A 22,785-nucleotide genomic window follows, 5' to 3' on the forward strand; every position below is an offset into this window, starting at 1 on the left:
AGGTGCTCCTGCTTGTGGGGTGGCCAAAGGAACTATGAAAAAGAGTGCCAGGTTCACACATTAGACAAAGCCATGAAAAATTTAGTAAGGTAAGAAGCAATTGTGTAAACAGGTCATTTAACAGTATTCTTTTTCTTTAAAGCTTGCTTTATCCTATGAGAATTTCTCATTTGGGGGATTGTGATACTAAATTGTGATTAAAGGTGGATTTCTCAAGAATTAAAAACGATGGTTTTGACACTAGCTTCAGTTTTTAGGGAATGTCATTTTGGAACTCATTGGCCGTTATTGTTAAAGAAAAGCACTACAGCTACATTGAAGTTTAAAAATGCACATACATTTATTTTATTTTACTATGGTTTCCATTAATTTTTAAAACAAAATGATTTTCAATTAAAAAATGCACTGACCACATAATTCCTTTTAATTTTATAGTTATACAAATATTCTAAATACACATTTTCTCAAGATGATGGCAAATAAGATTTAACTGTACAGTACATCATGAAATATTAAGCATATTTAGAAGCAATAGAAATGTCTATACAAAAGCAAAAATGGAATAAAATTTCTTATTTAAAGTATTGCAACAGTCCCACAGGTTTGTAACAAAAATGTCTTTGCACAGTTCTTCACAATGCCCCAATTAATAGCTAAAGCAAGACAGTGATTTTTAGAAAATGTTTCAAAAATGCTACACGCTACTGTTTGCACAGTCTGGTCAAAACAACAAAGCTACTTGGAATCAAGCAAAACTTAGGAGAAATACTCCAACTGATTTTAAAATTGTCCGTATAAAATTCATTGCACATTATTTTTACTCAGTTGTTTGAAAAGTAAAAAAGTCTATTTACAAAATATTCTGCAGTCAAAATTATAAAGTGGATGAGATATCTATAAGTAACATCCTGATACTGACAATTCAATAAAACACAATGACATTTCCCCAAAGATTTTCAGTACTTCAGAAGCCCATTGGGAAAAAGTTTTTATATTGAAATGGATATACAGGATGTTAACACAGCTATTTCAACATCTGCATTATAAAACAGTATGTTACAAAGGCAGAAGAATGAGGAAAATTGACATTGTAAAAAGTCAGTTATTAATAGATTAACAAGTGTTTTTCAATTTACTTAGGACAAACATTTATTATTTCTCAGAGTAGATCAACAATGAATGAAAATTCTAGACAAGATGAAATTGAAGGACCATGCATGATAGTTTTAGAATGGTAAACATTGTTAAAAAAAATAGCACCTGCAATCCTGCTATTATAGGCAATCTAAAATTGATCAAGTAGTTGGCGAAGATACGGTGCCTTGGATAATTCTCTGCTCACTCTTGAGACCTTGTAAAGTACAGGACAATTCAGTGAAACACAGGGTATCTGTCGCTCCAAGCAGCCTGTACAATTCTTGCATATCTAGAGGTACATAAAATGGAGTAGTGTAAAATTCACATAACTAGAAGAATTATAATAATCTTGGCTACAACATTTACTTGGAGGAAGACAGGTGAGATGGGACCAACACTAAAAACAACGTGAGGAGGGTGGTAGGAAATGAATGGGCTTTCGAGAGAGAGGGACGGAAAGGCCAGAATCAACTAACCCCATAAAAACACAGCAGCGATGCCCACACTACAGGTTGGATCCCCATATGGGAAAACAGCCTTTTCCTGCATTGCAGGAGGGAGCTCACATTCCACTTGAGAACACATTCACTCAAAGGAAAAAATTAAGCATAAATAATGGAGAATATTTTAACAAAAATTCTAGCTGACTCAGCATTTTAGTATCATGCATCTGGCAAGGTAAGAGATTTATAAACGGCAAGAGCTGCATTGCAGATAAAATTGATTTCGGCTATATATGTGGGATTAAGGTATATTGGACATAAATACACTGCAAATATTACAGTTCCATTAAATCCTAATCCTAGTACTTCTTCGTAATATTAAATAATATATTGAAATTAACAGAACAGTGGGGAATATACTTTTAACGGCAGAAATTCTAACAGTTTCAAAGTGGAAACTGGATGATGATCCTTTGATAAAAGAGTGGCTTAATAAACCTGTTTACAACCAAATTCAGTCAGATTTAATTTCTGTACAAAGCAAACAGAATCCGTCACATAAAAGGAAGATCTTTATGATGGGGTTCAACATAATTTTGTATTAAAAGGTCATTCACTAGCCTGCCAGTTTCTCTGATAGCACTTTTTCATGCCTTTGGAATACCTTTTGTGAAAGTTCGTTATTTTGCTTATTAGGGATTTAAAAAACAAAAGGTGCTGTTTTCTCCACCTCAGAAAAGTTTCATTTAGGTTCAAGTTTATCAGAAGCAAAATAAAAGATTATTTCCCCTACCTTGGCTAGGTGTTCATGTTTACGTTCCAGCTCTCGAATTTCTTGATTAAGAATCACTACCACATGCTGTGGTTGGCTCCTACATTTACTGCAGATGCCATGCTGAGTCAATTCATCACACACAGGACAGTGTAGAGTGGTGAAATACTGGGAAATTGTCCCTTTTCGGCTTTCCTGCTCGCTGTGGGATGTGGTAGCAGCTTTCTGGATCTACAAGGTTTAAAAATATTTGATACATATGAGTAATTATTTTTGCCAACATACATTGATCAAATTTACACCTTCTCAAATTAAAGATTGCTGGGTCTTGGCATCCTACGTTCCCAAAGACGTTATCAAAACAGTCATCAAAACATATCAACAAATCCATTCAAAACTGTTGGAGGTGAGATTTTTCCTATTACCACTAGGTGGAGCTGAGCACCCATTTTGAGAGCAGCTCCACATGCTAAGCGAAACCGTTCTTGAGAGGCTGCCCACACACAAGGTTGTTCATATCAGGATGGATGAAAGCCAGCCCTATTAATGTGTTGTTTCCCATTTGGCCAACTAATTCCAGGTGGGACCCAGAGGTATGAACAATCTGAGGTTTGGGTCTATAGCAAGCAAACTCCTTGTCTGCATAACCTGTAGGTGTGTGTTTTGCTTTATTTGCTTTCTTCTTTCTTTATTGTGCATTGCTATTACTATGGGCAGTCTTTCCTACAACCCTCTTCCCAGTAAGTCTTGCATCAAGCGATAGGGGGTTGAAAGGAAAATCTATTTGTTAAGCTGTCCCAAACCTGTTAGTGATTCATCAGGTAACTGGACCTTCCCTCCCACAGCAGCCACAGGCTCACATTGGTAGGAATACCCTCTACCCTCTCCATTTGGTTGAATAACACTGATAGTTAGCCAATTCAGTAACCAGAAGAAGCACTAACTGTTTTAAACTACAGTGGTACCTCGGGTTACAGACGCTTCAGGTTACAGACTCCGCTAACCCAGAAATAGTACCTCAGGTTAAAAACTTTGCTTCAGGATGAGAACAGAAATCGCTTTGCGGCGGCAGCAGGAGGCCCCATTAGCTAAAGTGGTAGCTCAGGTTAAGAACAGCTTCAGGTTAAGAACGGACCTCCAGAACGAATTAAGTTCTTAACCCTAGGTACCACTGTACTTATCTATAAAAACTCCATTCCAGCTGAAGCCATATCCAGATTTACTATTTCACCTACTTACCCTTGGTAATTCATGATACCAGCTGAAAACATCTATGCCAATAAGTGATAAGATTCTAGCCAGCGGAGGAAGAATTTGTTTGGTGATGTAGTAAGTGGCATTCAGACGCAGGTTTGGATCCTGTAGAACCTCAATTGGCCGCCTAACCAACTGTATGAGAGGCAACCCTGGCACGCCATACACAATGACATAGGGCACCCTTTCACCAACTCGTGGCTCAGACCGCCGATCATAGGCAAGCATCCTTCTGTTGGGACAAATAAAATCAATCTCAAAATATATGGCCCACAAATGAGAGAGACAGATCTATGTACCTGTTTCAACTCCCATTAATAATCTATATATATTCCTATCAGTCTTGCCAGTTTGCACAGCAACATTAAACACAAAAGAGAAAATGAAACAGCACCTTATGCAACCAGAGAATAATTCTAGAAAGAGAGGACATGTTTATACTCACCACTGCACCTTAGGGCTCACAGTGGTTTATTCATTTCCCCCTACATTTCCCAGACTCTTAATTTCCGCTTTGTATTTGTGCTTTCACATGACATAAAAGCCACTTCCAGAAACAGAAGAGGTTTAGGGCTCTTTTTCATGTTATTTGCTTCCAGAAAAAAAATTTGTTTGCAAACAAGTGCTAAATTTGCACTATGCTGTATTCTGCTATATTTGATTATAGGGGAGGATGGGTCAGCCAGAAGCACTTCTCATTCTTTGAGGAAACCCCCCAGTCTCACAAACAGGACCCCCCCACCTGTGTGTGTGTGTTCCTCGCTTAGCACCCCTCTTGCTTCTGCCCACAATCATCTACTACTTTGGGGCTCTTAGTTCCCCTTTCAAAGTTGAGCGCTATGAGGCCCCATACTTTTGCCCAAAGTCTGGAGCCTCTGACAGAACCACTATTCAGACTTTTCCCTCTGAAGGAGGAGTGCAGAACAAGCTGTGGATGTATTTAGGACCTGGCTGATGGAAAATATATCTATCTACAGAATTGTCACACTGGAAGTGACTCCAAGGGCCATCTAGTCCAAACCCCTGCAATGCAGGGACTACAGCTAAGGAGCTCCCACTGATCCATATTTTATATTTTAATGTAATAAAATCCTGATATTCTTAGAAGTATAAATTTCTTTGGTAGGCATTTAATGCATCTTTGAACTCTTATAACGAGAATGATTTACTATAAACTAAAATGATCTCACACTGCCATTCATTATATATCCTTATTACCTTGTGATTTCTAGAGCTGGTACACAGGCTCCAGGTCTGTATGTAGAACTTCCTCTGTACTCCTTTGCAAATATGAAGTCTTGCATGCTGGCCTTCCCTTCTAATAATTTCATGCACTGATTTTGCACATACTGCTTGATATGACTTATATCACGTGTTTCAAACAGCAACTTGATAGAACACTCAAGCATCTGAAAAAAGTGTATTAAAAAAGATTTCATAGTCATTTGAAACACCAAAGGCATTTTAAACATTCCCATTCTGAATTCCTCAACTTTCACTTTTGGAGGTCCCCCCCCCAATATGTGGAACTGATACTGTACTAAAAAGAACTTCTGAACACAATAAAATGCCTGTGCCACTTTACCTTGGAAACAGCAGGGCAAGAATCTCTTCTTACAGTTTCTATGCCTTTTGCATCAAATACTGGGTCCTTCTGTTCCAGTGATTCATACATGTAACCAACATACCTCTTCTTGGTTTGCAAAATACATGGCAAATAGACCTGCAATGCAAAGAAAAACTTTGCAAGTCTAGATATAAGAGAAATGCAGGCAAACTTCTGGACTGAACGCTTTTCTTGTTTACTGCTCATAATTAGACCCAAGTCACCCATAAACTATATATCTACATTACTAAGCAACATACTCTATTTTAGGCCCTAAGCGAGAGGATGAGATGATAAATTTGTTCATGCATGACAGGCTTTCTCAACTCAGAGAAGCTTCAAAAACAGCCATTTGAAGAGCTCTTTTTGTGTGTGGACTAGGGGCTAGAAGGGAGGATATGAAAGCCCTCCTTGTGTACATGTAAACACTTGGATGCACTGAAAGAGTTCTGTTAACCATAAAATATTTTCTAGCATATTAGGTACATTTAGAGCAGATTGATTTCTGAATTTGAAAAATGTTTCATTTTTCCTAAATTGGGAAAAAATTAGGCTGGATGTTTGTTAATCTCTAAATGTACGTCTTTGTCCTTATTCAATTAATGTACAAACATCTTAAGTTATGTTATGATTCAATCAACCTGATCACTGTGCTAGGCAGAACTTCAAATGTATTCATAATACCACCAGACATGGACAGAAGTGTAATGCAGAACATTCTCTGACCCCTTGGGTACTGTGGAGTTCAAAAACCATTTACCATGCAATTTTATTTGTTTTATTATTTTGTCAAGTTTTTCTGACAAAATATTTTCTCCCTACTTACAACAATAAAAAAGGAGAAAGACGGGCCTTGCCGTCAGGCATAAAGACGACAAAGGGAAGTGTAGCAGAAGGAAAAGACAGAGAAGGAAAAGCAGTTTGACAACAAAAGAAAGTGATGGATTGTAAAATAGGCATTTAAATCCAATTGAGGGAAGTATGATCTTTCCTTGCAGTTTTAAACCACCTATTCCATGACACTGCCATCTCGCCTTCATTACTGACTTTTTGGGCAGGTTCCAAGAAACCCCAGAGCTGGACTCTAATATTAGTACCCTCTCACAAATCCCTTCTGGAGAGGAAAATGGGAGATTTTTGTTCTGGGTTTGATGTCCGGCAGCAAAGCAGAACAGCTGTGTGGTGAAGGTCACTAAGGACACCGGCCTTTCTCCACATGTCAATGAGGTTGGTGGCAGTGAATCAATGAAGAGCAATAGTGGAAAAGCCTCAGTCAAAGCATGTTAAGTTCAGTGCAATTTCTGTGCAAAATTGCATTCATTTGTAGGGGGAGTGTGCGCACACTCACTGTATTTTTATGTTCATATGTGCCCCCTTTGTGTGGGGCAGGCAAAGATGTAGCTTGGCTTTCCTGCAGAAAGCAGGACTGTTGTGCATGCACTGATGCTTGGAAAGTTCAATCCTGCTTGGCGTAGGTGCATTTTTATAGGCAGTCTTTGTTTTTTTGGTTTTGTTTCTTTAAGTGGTAAGCTAGCAGCTCTTCCCAGGTTTGCTTTCCCATCCAGATTCCTTCTCCTCTTAACACTTTGTTTCAAATATCTATTTCTTAACTTGCTCATTATGTCACTTTTCTGGAAAGGTGTCCTGTTAAATGTTGCAGTCAGGCAACACTCAGATTTCTCTTACCTTTTCAAACTTCAGTTTTACTGGTTTGGGGTTGGTAGCTGTTACGGCTTCAGCAATTTCCTGGCCAATCTTAAAAGACTGTTCCTTGGTAGCTCCTTTCAGTAGTACAAACATGCTGAAATAAGATAAGGGAAATCAAGAAATGACTACAGTCATACCTCGGGTTAAATATGCTTCAGGTCGAGCGCTTTCGGGTTGCGCTCCGCGGCGATCCAGAAGTAACGGAATGCGTTACTTCCGGGTTTCGCCGCTCACGCATATGCAGACAGTCAAAATGACGTCACGCGCATACGCGGAAGCGGTGAATCGCGACCCGCGTGTTACGTTCACTTCAGGATGCGAATGGGGATTTGGAACGGATCCTGTTTGTATCCAGAGGTACCACTGTATTTAGCTTTCCCACTCTAAAAATATTCCAAAAGTATGGCAACTTTTTTCTCTCTCCTTGTGACTAAAAACAGAAAATGAACAGGTAAGCAATTGATATTTGTTATTTATTAAATTGGTATAGTGCTCTTCATCCATAGATCTCAGGGCAGTTCACAACATAAAAATCCAAGATAAATACACAGAAGAGATATATCTGAAGTTTGTAATGGAGTGGATGTGGGATGGTGAAATGAAACTTAATCCTAGTAGAACAGAAGTCATCTTAGTCACGTTATATGTGGGACTAACTTTAAAGACGGTTCAAAAACTTCAGCTGGTGCAGAATTCAGCGGCCAGGTTGCTTACCAGGAAAAGAGCATGTAACGCCAATCCTGGCCTGGCTGCATTGGCTGCCAATTAGTTTCTGGGCCCAACTCAAAGTGCTGGTTTTGGCTTATAAAGCCTTAAACAACTCAGGACTACAATACCTCAAGGACCGCCTTTCCCCATCTGAGCAGACCTAGACTCTACAATCATCATCTGAAACTCTTCTTCATCTGCTTCCACCATGAGACGTCCAGAGGGTGACAACACAAACAGATCTTTTCTGTAGTGGCTCCCTGTTTATGAAATGTTCTCTCCAGGGAGGCTTGCCTCGTGCCTTCGTTACCTATCTTTAGGCACCAGGCAAAAACATTCCTCTTCTCCAAGGTCATCAGCTAATTAAATAATTATGGCCTTTTAAACTGTGTTTTGGATATTATTTTTGTTTGTTATTATGTTATATATTTTTGTGTATTCATATTGTAAACCGCTCTGTGGTCCTTGGATGAAGGGCGGTATAAAAATGTAATTTTAAAAAGTGTGTGCAAGAAATAAACTTACAATTGCTGTTGTTCAGGCTTTCTTTCCTCACTTCTGCTGCAGGAAAAACACATTTTCCTTGCATTCAAAATATATAATTTTGTTGCTGAGAAAACAAATGTTTCTTCCAGCTAGCATACCAATTTTGCATATTAAATTCCTACTCTGGTTTAAAGGTTGCATATTACAAATCTACTAATTTCTGGTAAGGGAAGGAAAGGCAGTCAATGACATATTACTGGTTGGAAAGTCTCCCAAACAAAAGAATAGTTTTAATTACCTGTCTGTGTCTCCATATACAACCCGTGCTCCCCATTTTTTTGTTTCGTTCACCAGTTTTATTGCTCGTTCCAAGGTTTCTCGGGCTTTGTGCACAATGCTATCACCAATCTGCAAAATATAAAGATAAACCTTGATAAAATCTTTCTTGTGGACAGATCATGCATATATCATTGTTCTGTAACTCATTCTATAAACCCTGTAGAAAGTTTGATCTTTTTGATTAACAGCAGCCCACTTCTTTTCCATAAGACAAAAGTTTCAAAAGCAATTTGTGCTGAAGTTTGCGGAAGGCATGTGCGTGATAACTTTAAAAATAAGAAAAGTCAAACTCTCTTGACTGTGTCCAAATAGCTCTGTGGATTGATGCATTCATCAAGAGAAAATAGCAACTGCAAGTTATTAGTAAGCATGCATATAGATATTTCAAGGGCTTAGGCCCAGGAGCTGCATGGGAGCAATGTTCCCTTGTCCAATTTCTACCAATATTGCCTGTTCCCAGCCTGCCTTTTCACATTGTGCAGGACAGTCTCCTCAGTCTTCCAGAGAAGTTTTCAAGTGGGCACAAGAGAGGAGCAGCAGGAAAGCCTTGTGGCATGAGTGGTCTTATGCTTGTGTAACTCTGGGTCCAACCTAAGGTGTTTATAAATCTTTAATTGCATGTTCTCCTCAGGACCCTCTGAAGTCATTGTTCCTATTTTACAATCAGAGAACTGAGGTTAAGAATAAGCTTTTGCCTTAATGTAGGTATTATTATAGCAAAGAAGAATGGGAGCATTGGCTCCCAGTAAGTTTCTGAGCACAATTCAAAGTGTTGGTGCTGACCTTTAAAGCCCTAAACGGCCTCGGTCCTGTATACCTGAAGGAGCGTCTCCACCCCCATCGTTCAGCCCAGACACTGAGATCCAGCGCCAAGGGCCTTCTGGTTACAGGGAACCAGACAGAGGGCCTTCTTGGAAGTGGCGCCTGCCCTGGGGAACGCCCTCCCTTCAGATGTGAAGGAAATAAGCAGCTATCTTCTTCTTAAAAGACATCTGAAGGCAGCCCTGTTTAGGGAAGTTTTTAATATTTAATGCTGTATTGTTTTTAACACTCAATTGGAAGCCGCCCATAGTGGCTGGGGAAACTCAGCCAGATGGGCGGGGTATAAATAATAAATTATTATTGTTGTTGTTTTCTTGTCTCTGAAATATCTTTACACTTTACTTTCATCACTTACCTCTACACATGGCATCCTTCCAGAAAAATTAGCAGAAGTATAACCAAATGTGACATTTGCTATGAGCTTAAGGCCAAGCTGACGTGCTTCAAGCATTCGAGTGATGGCTTTGTCATTTTTATAAGCTTTCATTGATTGCTTCACCATGATTCTAGTCTTCAGAATTTCTTCTAACATTTTTGGCAATATACCCTTTCTTACTGAAGGCTGCACAAAAACAACACCATTAAAAATTAACATTTAATAATAAAAATATATGTTTAGCAGCAACATTAATACTGTTTATTTTAGGGTGGTTTACAGTAGACCACTGTTGGGTCAAATGTTTGTAATGCAGCTTATCAGATAATTTTTACACTACTGGTAACCAGGTAAATTTTTCCCTCTGGGAGTTAAGATGGAGTATGAGTTCTCCCCCCCCACCCCCAGTGGGCCAGAGCTTTGTCTGCCCCCACTTTCATGCAACAACTTTGACAGCTGAGTCAGAGCCACCCATCTGTCAATCATCTGATCAAGTGACTGGTGGGTGGCCAGTCCCACCCACTTGTCAAAGTTGATCTGTGGGGTGGTGTTCATAGCAGGGAATGTGTGTTGACAAAGCAAGCACCAAACAGTATCAAACTCTCTGCTCATCAGCTGAATAGTGGGTTAAATCCTGCTGCTTAATCTGAAGGTGCCTGTTCCCAGAAACAGCCAAACTGAGCAGGATTTATACTCCCTGCATCAGCTAAGAAGTATGGGTTAAATCCTGCTTTGGTTGTGCACGCAGAACTGGGCAGGGAGGAGGAGCATATCTAAAGCAGAATGGAACCCTGCCATCTCACCCATCACCTGATATTATGTGCACACTGGAGTGATGTCAGCTGATTGACAGGCGGGCATGGCTTTGGTGAAATGGCCTTGCTGGCATGTGGGCTGGTTCCCCATTCCTACTGTAGATACTGCCTCCTGTTTATTAATATGCTTAACATATTTACATTTCATGCTTCAGTGTCTTTTTTCTTCCGGAAAGCAAGATAGAAGTAGAAATAACAAGTTAAACATAAAATGTCAACAAGAAGAATAAAGCATTACCTTAACAAAAGCAATTCCACTGGGTGACACTGTGATGTCATGACGAAGTTGATATAGCAAATCAGGAGATACTCTCAGAGAAGTGCAGCCAAACTTAAATTCATCATATCTGGAGGATAAGACAAAGTGTACTGAACCCTCAAGTAACATCACAGACTAACTGCTATTCATAGATGAGATTTATCCCATGCTACACACTATTTAGTGCTATGGCAGCATAAATACAGTACCTGTTTTAATTTTACATCAGATTTTTATCTCTTAGTCTCTCTCATGCTCTAGCCTTCTCTTTGTAATCCAGCAAGCTCTCCTTATGTTATCAGCAAATAACTTACAATTTAAAGATCAATATTAACAAAATATTTCCTTAGAGATAATCATATTGGAGTGTGCCCACCTTCCAGCATCCACCCCACTGAGTCCTTGTATCATCTGCAATATATATATTTGAAACACACCTTTTCCTCCCATATTTCATCTACTTATTCCTTGGTATGCATGTGTGGGAGACTGAATCCACCCACCCACATGCAGTCAGAGTTACACACTTGTTTTGATGCACTTCTAAAATTGTATATTTCAAAAATGCTGTTCACAAGTTCTGTCTCTGCAGCGAAGAAGTAGATTAATAGAATTACAAAAATCCCAGACGACAACTTCTTTTTTTTACAAGAAAAACAACTTCCTGGTTGCATGGTTTGAGAAGTGGTGGGCTAAATGTATTCCATTTGATCTTTCAAGTACTTATTAAGTAGCAGAGAAAATGCATCTAGATTTTAAATATTTAATACTTACTTTCCCAAGTTCTCAATATGTCCTAAGCATGTGGAGTAACAGTAGTTGTATGCTATCACAATAGATGGATATAAAGACTGAAAATCTAGTACAAGGACAGCATTACTGTAGAAACGGGATTCTGGCTCCATTATTAAAGGAATACACTGAGGGGCTCTCATTTGAGCTCGTTGCTGGACACTCGGTGTAACAGCAATGTAATTCATTGGTTTGGCAATACGTAACATCATCGACTCCACACGGTACTACAAAAGAAAAACATTAATTACTGATACTTTTGAATGTTCATGTATTCTTAAAATATATTCCTGTGGTGTGGGGACTAACGGACAATATAAGTGGACTTTGTGAGCCTTTATGGTGGTTAAGAGACATTACAAGTCTGGAAGGTCAAAACACCCACTGTCTACTACTTCACAGAAGATTTCACTTCTTTTCTATATTCAAATGTATGCCTTGTTAACTGCCAGTCTTGTTTAGATACCCACTGGAGCACAGAAACTGCTTATATTGACCTGTATGTTTAAATTAGAAATGATGGAGTATTCTTACTGTTAATGTCTGCTGGCAATGTTTTCATCCTCTTTTCTCTTTCTTATATTTGCAAATAAAAATTCTGTTTTTTTAAAAAAAATACTGACCTAGTATGGCTATACATTTAATATTATTTTCCTAATAAGCAGCAAGGCTAGTAGCAATTGGATTTTTAATGTCTTTTAGAAATGACCCCTTGTTTGTGAAAACTTCCAAGGTTCAAAACATGTGAGAAAAATTCTGAGGTCCCAAGAACTTCTCAAAAATATTAAGGACAGCTTACCTGTGATCCTCTTGTTAATACATGCAAGAACTGAATTCCAAAAAGCCTTGCCATTTCACTTGTTCTGCCAATTAAGTCCACTTGTTCTAACAGCTGGAGATTTCCACGGACACGGCTTGTGTAATAATCAATCATTTTCCAGCTTTAAAATCAAATAATAAACGTACAAAAATCTTAAAAGTCTTAAAGGATGCTCTAGAAAAAAAAAACTTTCAAGGCAGTAATCAACAGTTTGCAGCTCTAATAAATTGATGTGCAGCCCTATTAGTTCTCTTGGAGGCTTTTAAAATAAGGTTAAGGTTAAGTCCAGTAATAATCAACCATAGTATCCTTCTGGACCACCTGAATGGGTTGTTCCTTGGTTTATTTTTTGTTCTTTCTGTTGCACCATGTCCAGAATGTGGTGCTGGGGGACTACTGTTCCACACCACGGCCTTGTCCTATATGTTACTTAATATATAAATGAAGCTGCTGGGAAGGGCAATTCAGAGCTTTGAAATAAGGTGCCATAGATTTTATACCTTAAAATTAGAAGTGGAGTGACTTACTATGCTACTCATTATGAAAACAATGCACTAAGTCACTTCTAAAGTAGCATGACTACTTTTTTCTCAATTAGATTGTTTTTTCTTAGCTTCAATAATTTCAAGGTCATTCTTATCACTGGTGCATGAATTCAGCTATCCTAGCTATTAAGGGATAGCAATTTGTTATTTATTGCTTGAATAAACTGGAAGGAAAACTGCACCATGAAGTTCTGTTACACTTGAGATATACAACAATGGTAAAGTCTACTTAACATGCTACCTTTACAGCACAGTTGCCACTCCTGTGATCAGCAACCATGTTACATAACTACTTATGTCTGATATTCCGCAATATACAGTAAATCTTTGATAATATCAGTACTTTGCACATGAGCACCACATCTTCACTGGGTCCGTTGAAGTAGCCACTTGATCCACCTCCAGTGGTACCTGGTCATGCAGGAGTGGTATGCAAACTTGACTAAGTCAAAGGTAGCCAACACGATAGCCTCCAGAGTACGTTGGGCTACAACTGCTGTCATCTATGACCATAGGCTATGATGGTTGGCGTTGATGGGAACTGTAGTCCTAAATCATCTGGAAGGCACCACATTGGTCAGTGCTGCCTTAATTGATCAAATGATATGGGTAGAAAGTTGAATTGTGCACTACGGATTGGCAGCACATTTGTTATTCTTCTGTCAGGAGCCAACTTTGTTTCATTTTTTCCTTGCTAATTAAGTTTTCATTTGGTTTGAAAACTTTATATACAACAGATCAGACTTTGATTCAGGAAGCATACTTTAAAATACTCTAAGAATTGGTACTTACCGATAGATGTCTGTCTTGTTGTCAAACCAATCAGACAGAACGCGAGGGGTAAACAGTGGAAAGCGCTGATGAAGTATATGAAAGCCCACATTTTCAAAAGTATAGTTAGTTAGAGTCACCTAAAATAAGAAAAGACTTGTGTGATCATATGCCTATATAATTTGTCCTGGTAAGGTGGACAAATTACAAGGTATGTTTAAAAATGCTCACAACTTTTACTGGTTATAGCTTACACAGAGTTTGGCATGGCATAGCACAGAACAAGGATTCAGGTTCAAGACAACCACTCAGCTCGAATACTTCGAAACCATCAATGGATAGAAGGCAAGCTCAGGCCCACCTTTGTGTAGACTGGTACTATGAGCTATCACTGAAACCACCCTGGGTGTGTTGCAGGCTTGCTAGCCCGTGAGCTGGGTTTGGCTCTGAAGTGACCCCAAGATCCATTATGAGGGTCCTGCAATGGAGAGGCAGCCCCTCCTATGTATCTGACTGTCTTCAAGGTCTGCCACACAGTTGTGATGAAACTACAGGGCAATGTAATCGAATCACCATTGAAGAACATTGCTGTGCGGAAGGCAATACCTTTGTAATTGCTAAGCCAGTTGTGACTATGAGTAAAATTAACCAGCAACTTAATCAATTGTAAGGGGAAGTGTGCTATGGAAGTTGACAGCACTGTTGAGGCCCAGGTCAGGCCAACTTTTCATAACCCAGGAATGGACCAGAAGGGAAAGGAGGGTTCCCCCTCTGGTTCACACCTTGATCTGCCCCTAGGAAGCCAACAGGTGCAACCACCGCTGGTGGGGCTTAGTTTGCGGGGGGGGGGGAGCGCAGATCATCACCTGAACATGCAAAAGGAAGTTCAAACACCCATAAAGTAGACAATTAGAGGGACTAAGGGGGGAAACAACTGGTTTTTCACCAAGAATTAGAATTGTCTTATGGCCATGCTTTTTCATTACATAATCCAGAAGAAGTCACATTAGTTTGCAGCAAAAACAAAGAGACCTATGCCAAGTCAATTGTGGCATAAACCATCAAAGACCAGAGATCATTTTATCAGATGCTCCTTTCTGTATCTGATGATTATGGCTCTGGCCCCTGAAAACATACACCACAATTCATTTGTTAGCCTTTCAGGTGTCATAGGACTCTTTGATTTGTCAACACAGTTGTTACCAGTTATGACAGAAAGTATAATTAATAATATCAGTAAGTGTAATAACCAAGGAATTAGACCAGTAGGCAGCCAGTGCTGAAATGCAACTTGACCCTTGAACAGAGAATTTGTTATGTGAGTGGAATATGCTATAAAGCATCAGATCAGCAAAATAATGGAAGACTATGATTATAACTACATTTCCATTGATTTCATATTTCCTGTACTGATAACAAGCATATGGGAAGAAGGAGATACAAATTTGCAAACTCCAAGACAAGAAAATGGTTTATTATTGAAAATATGGCATTTATTTCAAAGTAGGTTATTTATGATTTTGCCAGAGTTTACCTCATTTCTCATAATTCTCCAGATATTCAGCATAACCCTTCCAACAATGTTTATTTCACTCATTGTATCAGACCCATATTCATCTTGATCTGAAGTAAATCTGTTTTCTTTTTTATCATCTAAATCATTAAAAGAGAATATTTCAGCAACATGAAACAACTTTAGTACAGATACAATGAAATATTTATCAGAAGGAAGAGTCATCCTCTGAACCTACAAACTATAACAGTGGTGGTCAATCTTTCTGGCAAGTATAACACAAAAAAGGCCAAAATACTGCCACTAGATAGTATGTTACAGCAAATATGAAAGTCGTTGTGGTTTGTTGTGGGTTTTCTTTTTATTCTAGTTAGGAATGCAGGTCTGATTTTATAATGGAATCTGGTTTGCAGACTCCCAATTTCTGTTCACACATGTTAAAGTCACCTGTAGCATCTGTAGTGCATATCCGTAATCCATGCACTAGAACAACCAGAAATGTTCATTATTTTGTTTTTAAAATCTTTGCCCTTACAACTTACCATATTTTTCTGTGTATAACACGACCCCATGTATAAGACGACCCCTATTTTTGGGAGCCCTCAACAGTTGTTTAGCTTCTTTTGTAAGTTCGCTGAGCTGTTGAGCAGCTTTTCGACGATCCCCTGCTCTGGCTGACGGGACTGGTGCCGCAATACACCGCATACTGGCCCTCACCAAATACTCTTCCTAAGCCAGGAAGAGCGGGTAAGCAGCCTACTCTCCGACATTTCCTTGCCACCGCTGTAGCACCAACCCTTTCTTACTTAGCATATTAACCCATGTATAAGACGACCCTCAATTTACCACAAAAAATTCAAAAAAGGTTGTCTTATACATGGGAAAATACGGCACTTACTTTTTATCATATTCCAAGGTTTCATCACTCATATAAATTGTCCAGAAGCAGCATCCACTGCACTACTCATTGTTTGCCTGTCACTTCAAACCATAGCTAACCTTAACCATAGTTAAGTGAAAGCTGGGGCTATGGGCTGAAATTGTGGGCACTTTACTTCTTCCTCATTCCTGCTGCTATGTTGCCAAGAGCAAAGCCATGGTTTGGTTTAATGTTACAGATGAACCTGGGCTTTTTCTCTCTATCCCCAAAGAAACCACAAGCTAAATGCTAGACCCTCCCCCACTAGGTTTGTTTGCTTGGAGGGAACAAACCATGAGCCCACAGATGGGCGGGGTTATAAATAATAAATTACATGATGATGTCAAACTAACCCAGACCATGGCTTAGCTATCAGCGGCAGGAAAAGAGCAAAGTGCCTGTGATTTTAGCCATGTGCACCAGCACACTGTACCCTTTAAATTACAGCTAAGCTTAACTATGATTTTAAGTAGTGAGGGGGAACCCTCACATGGGCCTAGTTAGGCCCATCAGGATTCCCCCTTTGGCCCGTGAAGCCACCTTCTACAAGACACAGCCACCTGCCCTACACCTCATATATGATGTCGGGGGGGGGGGGGGGTAAAGTTGCAGCTCCCTGCTGAAAGTGGGATTTGAAGGTACTGAAGATCAGCTGTTCCAGCAAAGCCCTGTGCCTTTGCAAGCCCTGATTATCATGCTGATGCTTGCAAAGATATAGGGCTTTGTGACTACCAACAACCAGCTAACCATTGGAGCCTGCAAAGTGTGCCTTTACCCATTCTTTCTTAATTCAAATAGTGTGATCAAAGGAAAATGGATTGCCTGATGTCAGGTGATTGATAGGTGGGCAGGCAAAGTACGACTCCAACCCATTGGTCGGATTCAGTTCCACACCCTAGGTTTAAAGTAGTGTGTGAAGAAGACCACAGTTCTATATGGTTTCCGTTATGCAAATTGGTTTATATTTAGTCACTCTTCCTCAGGTTCTTATCCTGTGGACTCTACACAGGATATGTGTCTCCCACTGTTCCTTGCAGTGACTCAGGTACTCAAATGCTGCTCCCTTGGCAAGCTGCTTCATCTATTTCTGCTCCCATCTCTTCAAACAAAAGATAAACAACCACTACTCTAATACAGAAAACTGAAAGAAGGATCCTTGCTAGCTGACTGAACAGAATGCATGTAAGTCAAGCTTCCTAGTGAGAGACAGTGAAAAACACTAAAATGGGACAGGAACACCGTATTTTTCCATGTATAAGATGCCCCCATGTATAAGACGACCCCTATTTTTTTGAACCCCAAATTAAGAAAAATGAAACCCTAAAATAGAAGTGAAAATCTGGATGATTGATGGTGGCATGCTGTTGATGTTTTTGGGGACAATTGCCCTCAAAGTTTCCAGCATGAGGTGCATGCAGTGCATTGTGGTGCAGAAGCAAAGGCAGTGACTGCGGAAGCAGGCTCCCAAGCAGGATGCCAAGGAAGAACCGGGGGAAGGCAGGGGGGAAAGCAGCAGGAGGGACCGCCTCAGCCCGCCCAAGCCAAAATCCCAGACATATGCTTAAATATTTTAAAAATTCCCCCAGATGCCCATGTTCTGTGTACAAGACGACCACCAATTTTTTAGTATTTTTTTTATAGCAAAACACCTCATCTTATATACAAAAAAAAAAATGGTACTAATGGCTTTATACCCGGAATAATAGTAGAATAAAACCATGGCTTCTCACAATTATTATTAACTTTAGAATTAGGAACCTTAGAATCATAAACACACCTGGAACACGTGAGACCATTTGGCATAAATCAACACCTAGAGCAGCAGCTCTCTGCAAGAGGTATCCCCAGGAATGCATCTGAACTTCATAGCCCAGCAAAATATCTGGATCATACCTAAAAAGAGAACATACATTTTCTTCATAGAACCATGTGCTCTTTTTTGTTTCAGCAAACCTACTCAGACATGTAATTTTAGCATTTCACGTTAACTAAAAGTATGCTTTTAAAAATTACTCATTTTTTCTATTTTACCATCTTATGTCGTTTGTTTTTAATGTTTGCTTTTACAGGTATTTTTAATGGATGTTTTATATTTTGTTGTAAACTGCTTAGAGGACATTGTTGTTCTAGTATGCAGTATATAAACTCTGTTAAATAAATAAAATAATAAACTCAACAAATTTATACTGAATTTAATGCCAGCAGCCTAAGATAAACGTGAAGTCTTGCTTGAGTAAAGAAGGAAGAACATACCGTGAGTGAGAAAACACAATCTACACAAAAAAAGGTACTGAGTATGCAAAAGTCTGCCAAGTGGATGAGGCTACGGAGAAAAACTGAATACATTTAATTACAAATAACAAAAATTCCGTATTTATCCCCATGTGGAAACTTGTACCCAAGTGTAAGCATGAAGTGCCATGTATCCATAGTTTTGTATATCATTCCCTTGGTGCTTTCTCTGGATTAGGTCTATTTTCTAATGACAATTTTGGAAATACAAGCAATTAACCGCAAATAACTGGTGGAGAATTCCCTTCTAGTTCCCATGGGGAGGGGAGAGGCTGGGATCCAAAGAGTTTAGGTATGTATAGTGACATGTTGTTACTTGTTGTTACTTTTAAAACAGGGGGTCCTTATGCCATGTCATAAGCTCCATGTTTGAAACTCCCATTGGTTAAAAAAAGATGTGTCCCCTGGAAGGTTGCTGTGTGATACATAATTATTTTGAACTTAGCTAGTAAATACTTTGCCTGCTTTAGATGTGACGCAATATGATGGTTCAAATACCAGCAACACTCATACAAGGGCTGTTATACTTTTTGTGACTTGTGTGATCGGGGCACTTCAAAAAAGCACTGCAGTAACCATATGAATCATGGTAGCCAGTGCTTTTTCTTTAAAATAAATGTTTGGGGGTACTCTCTCATTATCCTACTCATATTGAAATACTGCCCCTCAATGAGGCCAAACTTAAATTCACAAAATGTTTAGGGGTATGCGTACCCCCAGAAAAAAGCACTGACGGTAGCCATGTAGAAAACCACCACTTGGAAGCTCTGATTCTCACAAGTAATACTTATAGTGAGTTCTCAATGACTTCAATTCAAATGAGAAGAGAAAATATCACCACGTTTGAGGAATCTGTAATGTTTCACATAAGTAGGGAAAAATTATGGCAGAGTTACATTGTCCAGTTGGCAGAGATAATGTGCGATTTAGTTTCACTGAGAGTTTTAATGTTTTGCTTTATATTTTTTTGAGCTGCTTAGAGGCTCTCTTACAATCAAGCAGTATATAAATGTTGTACTATATCAAGACTGCTGCTTCGAGCCCATATGACTGAACGTTTGTCCATACAAAATCTTTCCTTCACCTAAAAAGCTAGACCCAGGTCCACCATTACAAGCTGAGAATGAGGCCCAAGTTATATACATCACTGCAGGAAAAATGTACACATTTCACCATAAAGCAGGAGCAATTCCTTAGCTCCCTCTGCAAAAGTAACATGCACTATAGAAAGCTTCATTTGCTATAACTTCATGCTTATCCTTCAAACTGCATTGTCTTATAAAATGATGGCACACAACCAGGTAAATTCTGCACACGCAGCAAGGCTTCTAAGGCTCTATTTACAGAAAAAGCCTAGACAATATACTTGAGAAGCAGCCTCCAACATTGCACTAGAAGCTGCTGCCATGTAATACTGTTGCTCTTTGAATTATGGTAAGTATCTAAAAATGTTATTCCATAAAACTTTGCTTAACACGTCAGCTTTCTATGCCTCCTTGTGAGCAGAGGTGAGACACTCTGGACATTGGAACTGTGTGATGTGCATATGCTACTCTTGCTCAGTATTTTAATGAAGTGTGACTTTCCATTTCACTTTTTCAGCACTCTGAGCCTAAACCATGTAGCTTCCCAGCCAAAATCTTATGATTGATAGACTGAGTAATGCCTTTAGTTTAGTTGTTACATACTGGTAAGGATGGCAACCTGATTTCTTCGATGGTTTTCTAATCTGTTATGGCTCAGGCCAACCCACCCACTATTCAAAGTATAGTTTTTGTACCCAGTAGTGGATTGGGTGGGATGGGCAGCAGATCAGTGGCCTCCTTAGCCTGTCTACTGTTGCCACCATTCTTCTGGCTGGCTACTGCTGTTGTCTGAAACTTCAGCAGAGCTGCTACAACTTTGCTGTTAAAGTGGTCCTAAAGGGCTCTCTAGGGTTATCTATATCTCCATCTGCAGAAGGGTTCTTCCTCAAGAGTGGGCATTGTGGACGCTTCTTTAAAGTTTCAGAGTTTACTGCTAAAAAACTTTAAACAGTATTTGCTGCCATAAAGTGCAATGCAGACACTATCCAGGGCCACCTTGCTTCAAGGAAGGGTGTGTAAGGGTGTGTGTGTGTGTTTAAAAGAATACAGTCAACATACTTTCTGATTCCTTAAAAAAAACAACCCAAAAACATTTCCCCCGTCTAGAAGTGCTTGGTTTTTTAAAATGAAAATGTGGGTTATTATTATTTAAAATTAAAAGGCAAAAGGGCACCCAACAGATTCTGTTGTGAAAGCTTTGTTCTATACTTCACAGACGCTTGTGCTTTCACTAAGTAGTGTACCACAGACCCAGTAGGTTATTTCTCTCTCTCTTTCCTCCTGCATTCTTCTACAGCATGTTTGAACAAACTGGCCATGCTTACTTTGAGCTGTTAAGAGTTGGAGACAATCAACATCTGGAGGGCCAATGGCCAGGGATGATGGGAGTTGTACTCCAACAACATTTAGAGTGCCATAGGTTAGCCACCTCTGTTCTACAGATTATATTCCTTTTCATCTCAGAAGAGAGGAATACTTTTCTAAATTGCACAGTTTAGACAAAAAGGAATTGTAGGACATTCAAACATATAAAAATTATTTGGTAAAGCTTATCCATTAGTAATATTAGGGAATATTGGATTTCTCAAAACATTTTTTCAGGTCATTTGTACTATTAAAAAATAGAAGTTTCTTCTAGGAAATAATTTGGTTCTTTTTGTAAAAGTTCTCATTTTCTGAATTAACTCAACAGGCTTTTAAGAAATTGTAACAGACACATCATTATCTTCAGTTTTACTTGAATGTAGCCAGAAAATCTACAGCAGCAGCTTCCATAGCTAAAAGGATGTCACCTACAAATATCACCATTTTATTATAGATACTGCCAACTTGAACTTGTGAACATAACTTGCTTCTATCCTGAACTTGCTGAAAAGATCTTCAAAGTGAAACTGGAGCAACCATAGTTCAGTGGTAAAAGCATCTGCTCTGTGTGCAGAAATTCCCAGGTTCAATTGCCAGCATCTTCAGGTAGCAGGTAATCAGAAAGACCCGTGCCTGACATGCTAGTGAGCCGGTGCCTGTCGGAGCACTAAATGTCTTGGGTAGCTGGACCAATAGCCTGACCCGCTATAAAGCAGTTTGCCAAATCCTATGTCACTGAAACCTTGTCAAATCTTGGCCAGGTTAAGTCAAGGATTCTGATGGAGATTTGTATGGAATCCAAACGACAAATGATATTTGCTGTATTGTTTTGGACTATCCCTAGGTTCAAACAACTGCTGGTCTTATTTGTATGACTAAGTAGTTGGATTGAATTCAGCATCAGAATCAATAGCTCCTAAAGAAAAAAATCCACAACGTCACAGAAATATCAAAAAACATTTTCATTTGGATTTTCTCCATTCAGCAGTCTTTTCAATAAATCAAGTGATGCATAATAATCAGCAACAAAAGCTATTATAGGATTTTTGGGTCCAATATAATTACAGTGGTGCCTCGCAAGACGAAAAGAATCTGTTCCGCGAGTCTCTTCGTCTTGCGGTTTTTTCGTCTTGCGAAGCAAGCCCATTGGTGGCTTAGCGGATTAGCGCTATTAGCGGCTTAGCGGGCTTAGCGGATCAGCTGATAAGCGGCTTAGCGGATCAGCTGTTAAGCGGCTCAGCGGCTCAGCTGTTAAGCGGCTTAGCGGCTCAGCTGATAAGCGGCTTAGCGATCAGCTGTTAAGCGGCTTAGCTGTTAAGCAGCTTAGCGGCTTAGCGGCTCAGCTGATAAGCGGCTTAGCGGCTTGGGAAAGAGGGGGGGAAAGGAAAAAAACCCTGCAGGAACTCGCAAAACATTTTTGTCTTGCGAAGCAAGCCCATAGGAAATTCGTTTTGCGAAGCACCTCCAAAACGGAAAACCCTTTCGTCTAGCGGGTTTTCCGTCTTGCGAGGCATTCGTCTTGCGGGGCACCACTGTATTATTAATGATGAAGGGTAGTATATAAATTTAACAAATAAATATAATAGTAACTGGGGGGAAAAGAGATTAAATTCTTGTCAGCTCTCATAGTGAAATTGAAAACACATTTATTCTGAAGTACGTCATTGATTTTACAGAAAGGTGTTGCAAAGAATGTGGCCCAAAAGGAATAGTTTAGGTATTAATTGCTGTTCTTCCTGAGACCTCTGTGTTTTATATGAACAGTCAATTATATAACTCCCACAGTATCTCCATCATCAAGAAGGTATGGTAAAATTAGTTTGCCCTTTAATCTGGTATTTAAAACAAACAAATGTGAAATTCTCTTTACCATCAAGGTAAAGAAACAATATTAATAGAAAACTATTTAAAAAGAATGAAAAAGAGCAAATGTCTCTACTGTTCTAAGCTGAGAACTGC

At 39.3% G+C, this 22,785-nt stretch overlaps 1 protein-coding gene across 1 annotated transcript in view; it reads right to left on the reverse strand.

The window, feature by feature from the left end:
- Positions 1-315: 315 nt before the first annotated feature.
- Positions 316-22,785, reverse strand: part of REV3L (REV3 like, DNA directed polymerase zeta catalytic subunit) — a 63,014-nt gene continuing 40,544 nt past the window's right edge. The window contains exons 19-32 of the mRNA XM_083608472.1: positions 17,862-17,977; positions 15,187-15,305; positions 13,674-13,792; positions 12,316-12,457; positions 11,499-11,743; positions 10,704-10,812; positions 9,630-9,836; positions 8,412-8,521; positions 6,899-7,013; positions 5,192-5,329; positions 4,825-5,015; positions 3,592-3,838; positions 2,374-2,583; positions 316-1,426 (exon numbers count right to left, since the gene is read on the reverse strand). Coding sequence (XP_083464598.1) covers positions 1,286-1,426; positions 2,374-2,583; positions 3,592-3,838; positions 4,825-5,015; positions 5,192-5,329; positions 6,899-7,013; positions 8,412-8,521; positions 9,630-9,836; positions 10,704-10,812; positions 11,499-11,743; positions 12,316-12,457; positions 13,674-13,792; positions 15,187-15,305; positions 17,862-17,977 — 2,209 coding nt within the window. The 3' untranslated portion in view covers positions 316-1,285. The remainder of the gene's footprint in view (positions 1,427-2,373; positions 2,584-3,591; positions 3,839-4,824; positions 5,016-5,191; positions 5,330-6,898; positions 7,014-8,411; positions 8,522-9,629; positions 9,837-10,703; positions 10,813-11,498; positions 11,744-12,315; positions 12,458-13,673; positions 13,793-15,186; positions 15,306-17,861; positions 17,978-22,785) is intronic.

The sequence above is a fragment of the Podarcis filfolensis genome (assembly GCF_964270895.1).
Source record: "Podarcis filfolensis genome assembly, chromosome: 3".
NCBI classification, from domain to species: domain Eukaryota; kingdom Metazoa; phylum Chordata; class Lepidosauria; order Squamata; family Lacertidae; genus Podarcis; species Podarcis filfolensis.